We start from the raw sequence: 9169 nt of genomic DNA, 5'->3' as shown, positions 1-9169 counted from the left end.
TACAAGCTCGTAGCACGGCACTCGGTGCCCCACTATGAGCTTGTAGATCTGATTTGAATAGCCAAAGTATAAAATAATGCTTACAGCTCAAATCTAAAATGACACAGATGCGTTCCTGATTGAATGGGTTAACCCCTTCAGCCCTGTGGAAACTTTGGCTGTTTGAAAACAGCAGATCTACAAGACAATCTACAAGCTCACAACGTGTCGAATGGCGACGCGTTGTGAGCTTGTAGATCTGCTATTTTCAAATAGCCAAGAGGGGACATTCTGTGACGCATTGTGAGTTTGTAGATCTGCTATCTTCAAAAGCCTTTTACACATGTTAGACATTCTGCATAACTAGTACTTTTACTTGTGGTATCGGTGCCTGGGGGCGCCATGCATACGTTCTGGTGGAAGCAGGCGTCTGGTTCAGGAGAGAATTACAAAGGAGAAGGCAGCAGCCCACAAGATCAAAGTACTGAACATTGGAAATAATCCAGTAAAGTAAAAACACCTCAGAATTGTACTGAAGTACAGTACTTGAGTAAAAGTACTTAGTTACTTTACAACACTGATCTGTGCTCATCACTAGTCGTCAAGCAAAGAGGAGTGGGTCCCTAGGGGGTCCCTAGGGGGTCCTCAGTTAACCCTTATGTTGTTGCCAAAGTTCCTCAAAATGTTATATTTCAACAACAGAGCCTCTTTAGAAACCGCACACGCACACGCACACGCACACGCACACACACACACACACACACACACACACACACACACACACACACACACACACACACACCCTGTATTAACCTTTTTATGATGCTCTGCTTATTCATAACAATCAGAAAGGTTGAACCAAAGTGCTTTACAAGATTAGAATAGAGAACAAGGCAGATAAAAGACAAAGAAACACATTTAATCCATAATTCCTTACTCACTAGAGGTGTGCCGGTTGCCAGGTCTGCTCTCTAAGAGGAGAGAAGTGACTCACTGCAGGTTGACCTATAGACAGCCTGGGGGCGGGGTGTCGTAGTAACTGTAGGAGGAGTGAAGCAGTGGTGTAAAGTAACTAAGTACTAATTTTCTTTAAGACAATCTTGAGGTATTTTTACTTTACTGGATCCAATTTTTAGTACTTTTACTTCTACTCCACTACATCTCAGAGGCAAATATTGTACTTTTACTCCACTACAATTATTTGAAAACTTTAGTTACTAGTTTTGATCATTATTACAAAACACACATGAACCCCTTCAGCCCTATATACAATTCGGCCATTTGAAACTAGCTGATTTACAAGCTCACAATGTGTTGCGATGCAACGCATTGTGAGCTTTTACTTGTTCTTTTCCTAAAAAAAGAGGATTTTGAAAATAGCAGATCTACAAGCTCACAATGCGTCGCATGGCGACAATGTGAGCTTGTAGATCTGGTATTTTCAAATGGTTGAAATGGGCTATAGGATCAGACCATATTTTATTTGTTCTTATACCTGTCTGCCTGCCTGTCTGCCTGCCTGCCTGCCTGCCTGCCTGCCTGCCTGTCTGCCTGTCTATAGTGTGAGAGAAACAGAGAGACAGACAGTATTGGCCCCTGGGGGACAGAGGTGGATGAAGTATGAAGGGTTTAAGTGGCTAAACCAGTCAAGGCCTGTGTAGGGGAGGGGGGGGGGGGGGGGGGGGGCAGTCGGCTATTTTCGAATGACCAAACTTTAAATAAGGCTGAAGTGGTTGATGTATGTTTTGTAATAATAATACAATCTACAAATTAGCTAAAGTTTTCAAATAAATTAAAATCACAACCAATTAACTGTATAAATTATCAGTTTAAAAGTCTCCTTCCTGCCTGCCAGCACTTTGTGTGCGTGTGTGTGTGCGTGTGCGTGTGCGTGTGCGTGTGCGTGTGTGTCTGTGTCTGCGATTTAATAACCAATGTACGTTAACCTATTTTGTGCTAATTTATTTGAAAAAAAATGGTTAAGAAGGTGCCCCCCCCACCAGTTTTTTGTGACGACCAGCCAAAGACTGTGTTAAGGTGGAACACTTATTGTAATTACATGTATGTCTTTTTTAAGTTAGTCTACAAGATTATTTGATTTTCTTTTTTTTTTACAGTCTATGACCATAAGATATCACTCAGGTGATGTCAATTGTATTATGTTTGACTACAATGACAGAAAATGTGAACATCATGCAGTAGAACTGAAGGAGAGAGGGAGAGAGAGAGAGAGAGAGAGAGAGAGAGAGAGAGAGAGAGAGAGAGAGAGAGAGAGATGCCATGGTGCTGTGGAATAATCTATTCTTTTACAGTTTACTAGTTTTCTACCAGTAAGACTCCCTAATCGGGAGATAAGCGACCGTAGGTCACATGTATACAGAAGAGGGCTGTAACGGCGATTGGTTCCTAGTTGTGTGGGCAATGTATAGTTTTGTTTGGTGGTCTAAGAAATGTGGTGGCAGGCATGTTGATGACATGAGTGTACACATACTGTGTAGTGTGTAGCAATTTGCGTGTTTTTAGGGGCAAAACTGTAGGAGTAGTGGGCAAAAATGTGTTGTGAAAAGCGGCCTGAAGGTGGCGCTAGAAGAGGGCCATGTGAGAAATTAGGGGTGGGGTGTCCGCGTTGCCTTGGCGGACGAATAGGTACCGGCCGCGGCTCTCCCGGACGCTCCTAGCCCGAATTACGGCATTTTATGTGAGCTGCAGTGGCAGGGGGTCCTCCACTGGGGGCGCCACCACTTTTGCATCCGTTCTGGAGCACCAGGAGTGGGTGGTCCCCGGGAATGCCCCGTGAGCAGCCCCGTTGGGGTGGTCATTTGGTAATTTGTGCACATGTGCTCATTTTTTACACTTGGGGGTCCCCGAGGCAGCTGGGGGTCCCTGGAGCTCCGGGGGGCCTTGGAGGGTGTAGTTTGGCAGGTAAGGAGTGTGTGTGCAAAATCTGGCATGGATCGGGGCAACGGGTGCGGAGATATGAGCAGGGCAAAAGTGTGACGGGACGTGTGTGACGGAGGGACGGGGTGACGGGACGTGTGTGACGGAGGGACGGGGTGACGGACGGACACCTGGAGCAGGTTTCTATAGTAAATGCGACCTACGGTCGCAATGAATGTCCAATGTTCTTTACAGTGAAGACACAGATTAGCATTATCTGAACAGAAACATATTTAATGTACCTTTATTATGGAGACACAGTACAAGTCAGTGCGTTGAATAAGACAATCCAGTCACTAGTACTGTACAGTACTAATGTCTGTACTGGACTGTACGAGATTTACAAACAGAAGGCATAGTGCTATAACATTGTGCATCATTCCATTTAGTAGGATAGTTTGTATGAACACAGTGCTCCTTTCGCCTCTTATTGTTTGGCTCTCCCCGACTCCACGCGGTGTAGCTCACTCTGGACCCATCAGACCAGATCCATCCACCCTCTTTCTGACAGTCTGTCAGGCCAATCCAGGTCGATCTCTCTGCTGGGTCATAGTTCTTGATCAGGGCTCGGACAAAGTTGTGCTCAGCCTCACTGTGGACGGACACCAGGTTGGCATCTTGGGACACGCAGTTCAGCTCAGCATCGGGCCAGGTCATTCCTGTAGCAACATACTTGTAGCAGCTGCCGTAGAAGCTGGTCCAGAACACTGGACAGGCTCCATCAGCCAAGGCAGCGGTGTGCACGGCGCCTAGCGACAGGCCCAGCAAGCATAGGAGATGAGGGATCAGCAGCATGCCGACTTGAGGTTGTCTCTCCGCCAGTGGAACTTGGATTTGGGACTTCTGGAGGGGATTCTTAGAGCTGGTCTGAACCTGTTGCTGAGAGAGCACAGAGAGCACAGAATATGACCAATCAGGCATGAGACCTGAACAGCATGCAAGCTCAATCTGTTTTACTTCCCCATGGTCATCCCCTTCCTTCATGATGATGTCTGGTTACTGTCAATCTATCAGGCGCATAACAACACCTGAATTCCCTCATTTGCGAGAATCTAGAGTTCGCTGACATCAAGGTTCATTGGTCATTCCTTTTGTAGCAGGGAACGCTTTATGAGACGAGATATGTATTCATATGTATAGGCCGCAAAACATAGAAATTATTATGATCAATAAATATCCATAAACGTGAAAGATACGTCACTTAACGTAACGTGAGTTCTTTATGTAAGCAAGGTAAATACCCCATGTATGATTTACCGTTAAAAAGAGAGGAGGCAAACAACTTCTACTAGGCACTGGGTTACAACTGATAAAAGGCCGTAAACAGTCAACAGTTAAACTCCAACCACCCGAGTCACTAACTAAATAAACAAGAAAAATTACCAAGCAAAGTAATGTTATAAAAGTAATAAAACACACTGTTAGATATACTGTAAATATGGAAACAAAACCCTGGATGACTGAGGAAAGCCCTCAGGAAAAGAAAGAGGGGAAGAGAGAGAGAGAGAAATCGAGAGGAGAACTGGCGCGATTGCAGGGTCACAACATACAGTAAGCCTATGTTGCCACAGAAATAGTTGGATGAGACTGAACCTGGTGTAGATCTTGTCTCGTCGTCTGGGAACGGGGTTTCCTCTGGGCGGCTGAAAACAAGTCTTAGAAGTCTGAGCCAAGAGAAGTGAAGGCAGGACATTTTAAAGCAATTTTCACTTCCTCTTTTCTTGGGATTCAGTGACACCAAGCAGAGGGTGTGAACGCATGTCAGTATGCAAATCATCACCTTTCTTGACTGACATAATTGTAGCTAGTAATTATACATTCTTGCACATCCTAGTTGGCTCCTCAGGTGTTTTTTCATGGAATTCAACATCAAAATAGCAATAGTAAAATAGATAGTGAACATGAATCATATCAGTTGATTTGTTAGTTATCATCACATAATGTGATGACTTCACAAAGAACACAATTGACACAAATCAATAGGTCCATTGTTTCAACATTGTTTCCCCTTAGTTTTCTCAATACCATTTCTTAATTTTCTGGGCCAGGCCGAAAGGCATGGCGAGAGTATGTTTTGCATCCTCAGAACCCCAGATGGAACCAGTCTCACAATCAGACAATCAACAGGGGAAGGCAGGGGACAGACAGAAGTAGTTAAATGACGAAATAAATAAGGAAAGTACGGAGCAGGCGTGCATAATGTACATTGGCTTATTCACCTCAGGTCAGGTCTGTACTGGCTGAGATGCCTTGGCTTGCATTTACACCACAGGTGTCAATCATGGTGATCACAGCACAACAGGTGTCAATAATGGTAATCACAGTAATCACTAATCACAATATATGACAAGTTTCAGCACCTTCTTGGAGATCCACTTCCGTGTACAGGTGGTATTCCTCTTCCTCATCTTCATTCGGCCCAGCTTCAGCACTAGAACCAACAATATTATAGTAAACCATCTCAATGTTCTCCACTCCTCCATTCTGCCCTCTGGTGGACTGCAAAAACACAGCAGCACCAACTTACTGAATTCTCATTAACATTAACAACCGCTCATGCATTAAATACAGACATATAAACATTACCATCCAGAGATGATAGAGACGATAGAGGACTCTGGATAACAGCATCACCACCAGCAGCAGCACTGTGACTGTAACTCTGATGATGTCAGCTGTCAGACGAGAGGCTGTGGAAGAAATATGTTGGGATAAGATTACCACCAAATATCATGTAAGGCAGTGGTTCTCAACCTGGGGTCCCCACTTGATTTTTGGGGGGTCCCCAGATGACAGTGAGGGGACAATTTAAGGACTCATGAGACCTGTTTAATACCCCCCAAAAAAAGAAGACCATTACTGCATCAAAAGTAATAAACAAACTATACTATAAAACTGGTCAAACATCTGCTAAATTGTCAAATAATGTAAGAAGCAAAAAGTTGTGAAAATAGGCGATAGGTGTTGTGAGCTTAATTGTAGATCTGTTATTTTATTTATCTATGAATCCGAGTCAAACTAAATGAAATGCCCCAACTCCTACATTCCAAGTACTTATCAGGGTGGGGGGTACCCAGTTCAAATATGATTATTTTGGGGGGTCACGGCCTGAAAAGGTTGAGAACCACTGATGTAAGCTCTCAACAGCTCTCGATTTAGAGAGGTTCATTTGACAGAATTCCCCTGATATTCTTGAAATGATGTCCCTTTCACGCATGTCTGTTCAGTTTCATATCGTGAGTTGAAATGTCCATTTCATTCAGGTTACCATTGACAGTGAGAGAGAGGAGCTCGCTCTCGGAGGAGAAGTTACGAGAAAAAACATTGATGTGATAAACACAGGCGTAATTCCCTTGGTGGCTGTGGTCTGCTGCAGGGAGTGGGGGCGTTTCACTGCTTCAGCCCAGCCCTGCACATGAACTGTGCAGCCGCACTGAGGCCCCTGCTGGAAAGCACCCCAGCCCAAACATTAACGTAACTAATAATTGGGCCGCACGACCCGGAAATGACCGTAATAATCCTAAAACGGGAGCAAAAATATTTTTCAATTTTTTTTTTTTTTTGGGCCCAGTGGCCCACTGGCCCAGCGGCCCACCGGGCATTTGCCCGGTACACCAAATGGCCAGTCTGCCGCTGACAGACTACTAAAAACAAGGTTGTCACAGGTGGACATGAGACCTGCTGTCCATGGAAGACAGTTTGTGTTCAGGTGGAAACAGAGCTTCCCTCTCAACAGCCCTCGGTGTTCTCACCATACTACAGGGAGGGCCCTGACGTCACATGTTGCTGTAAACACTCTGAATTGAGGTCGTACCCTCCTCCTGACAGTAGGGGGCGCCTACGCTGCAGGGAACTACACTGATAGCTAACCAGGAAGTGAAATCCTACTGGTGCTGGTTAGAAATGTGATTTGTTTAAACTTTTGAATAATTTAATAGGAAAAAGTAGTCTGTTGATCTGTTTCAGTTCAATAGTCCTGGTTAAGGTAATATGATCAGACTAGTCTGTATTGTAATTGATTTTGGGATTTGAGAACGGATATCAACTGAACGCTACGTACATGGATTGTACTAGTAGTCTACTGAGGTAATACACTAATATGGAGGTACTGATATGAATGAAAAGAAATAAGACATGATTGGTCTGTTGAAAAGTGAAATGTGAAAAGGTTAAATTGGGGAAATACTCAGCTTTTGAGTGTACAGAAAATGGAGATGTTAAAATGCCTTTGTTGTTATTTTAATTTATTTCCAATTGTATTCAGAACATCATTAAGAATATTTAGGAAACTGTATGAGGTTTATTGTTCTTTAATATAGTTATTACTTTATTCAATGTTTATATTGTTATCTGAAAAAAAGCTAAAGTGTCTGGTGACAATCTTAACTGTTTACACTGATAGCTATAACCAGGAAAAAAATCTACTGATGCTGGTTAGAGATCGTTGTGATTCTGTACATAAATAAATAAATGAATATGATACAGTGGCTAGTTTATTCCACGTCAGACCTGTAACATTGCTGTATGGTCAAATCCGTCCCAGGCCGTCACCCGTTTGATGGCACAGATGTGAGAATGCGTTCATTAGATATCTTAATATACATTTATTGTATTTATCATTAAATATCTAATAATTCTTTTTATCATCCAATATCTACTGTAATAATTCTTAGGTGATTGAATAACTGACACTTAAAATATATTAACACTAATATTGATACTTTTTACAATATTAGCACACTCAAACAATGTGTACATTGAAGCAAAAACAGTACCACATGCATGCAAAACTACCTTCTGCACATTTCTGCTCCTTTCATAGGCTATACAAGACAAGACAGTAAAGAGTAAACAGTACACAAGTAAGTATTACTTCTTGCTTTAATTGAAACCATATCTGTATTCTTTGATCTGTGTTTACCTGTTGTGTTCTTTGTAGCCGGGACAGCTGAGGAGAAACAAATGTATGAGATTCACTGTCACAAAGACAAAAATCCATGAATTCAAGTCTCCATGGGTCACTAATTGATAGAAAAAAAGTTCAATTTGGGGGTGAACTATCCCTTCAAGAAACTCTGTTACCTGGGAGAGACTCGGAGTAGAGTCTCTCTACTGTCCACCTGTCCATATGGGAAGAGACCGGGGCAGAGGCAGACCAAGGACGCTACCAAGCCAATCAACCAAAGCTCTGGGACAGAACTGGAAAAGGAAACAATTATGCCACCTTCTGAAAACCTAGGACTTTATGCTCAGACTCAGAGTCTATTATTGGTTAAGTGAGCGTTTGTCAAAGTCACAGACACAGACTTTTCTCTCATTGATTGTAGTGTCTAGGTCTTGTATTTCTATGTTTGTTCCCTGGTCTAATTTTCTCCTGTGTCCTGTATTAAAATACCCAATAATGTTTTTTGAACACCAACTTTGCCTGGCTGTCTGTGTTTGGGTTCTCACCACACCAGCATGTGACAGCGTTGTATTTCGGACCCAAAAGCAGAACTCAAACCAGATATAAATTTCAATCAGTCTTTAATTCAACCTAGATTCAAAAACTCAGAATGAAAAAAGAAGCAAGGCAGTCGGGCTGGCATGGATTGTTTACCGGGTGTAATCTGAGGCACAGGGAGACAAGGAGTTAGAACAAATGTTTGAAACAAACAAAAGTAGCCATCTAAACTGAGGCACAGTCAATACCCATTGGCAACTGAACTGGCAAAGGCTGGAGTGAAGAACCAGGGCTGGGCTGGGCTTTATGAGTAGATGAACTCCAGGTGTGCAGGCAGCTCCACATGGTCACCATAATTCGACCCAGGACAATTCGCCCAGCCGCGAATTTGAGTCAGCTCGACCCGACCTGACCGGGTCGAATTGTCCTGGGTCGCTGAGTGAGATGTATATTTAAGTATCTCTGTGTAACCCCTAGAGGGTAGTAGAGTACATGGTGACGGTGGTGAGGTCCTGGCCAGCTTTGGGAATGCACTGCGCTTGCATACCCGGAAGTAGAGACGCACTGTGATTGGCCAGTACTCACTTTGAGTGGCAGTTGGGGAAAACGCAGTCAGTGGGGCAAACGCAGTCCCCACCAAAAATATTTACTATTCTGTCCCTATCGGTACATAACTCGGACGGCGCTGATTCGACTAGCAGACCATCGGAGGCCACTGAGGCCGGTGCCGAGATTGGGTATTTTGGTTGTATTAGAATGTGACGTCCTGACTCTTCTATTGTAGAAGAAAGAAGTCCCCGCCCGCGCCCG

At 43.5% G+C, this 9169-nt stretch overlaps 1 protein-coding gene across 1 annotated transcript; it reads right to left on the bottom strand.

The window, feature by feature from the left end:
* Window positions 1-3162: 3162 nt before the first annotated feature.
* LOC311043958 (uncharacterized protein) lies at window positions 3163-8044 on the bottom strand (the record flags this gene model as incomplete). The annotated part of the gene is made up of 6 exons (XM_084055381.1): window positions 3163-3795; window positions 4510-4571; window positions 5277-5415; window positions 5503-5606; window positions 7838-7864; window positions 7999-8044. 6 exons carry the CDS (start codon window positions 8042-8044, stop codon window positions 3229-3231), a joined length of 945 nt encoding a protein of 314 aa, XP_083911507.1. The 3' UTR covers window positions 3163-3228.
* Between the last annotated feature and the right edge of the window lie 1125 nt (window positions 8045-9169).

Source organism: Gymnoscopelus microlampas, assembly GCF_963454915.1.
Source record: "Gymnoscopelus microlampas genome assembly, chromosome: 4".
Classification (NCBI taxonomy): Eukaryota; Metazoa; Chordata; class Actinopteri; order Myctophiformes; family Myctophidae; genus Gymnoscopelus; species Gymnoscopelus microlampas.
Note: the sequence above shows the minus strand (reverse complement) of the source record. Positions and strands in the feature narration are given on the sequence as shown.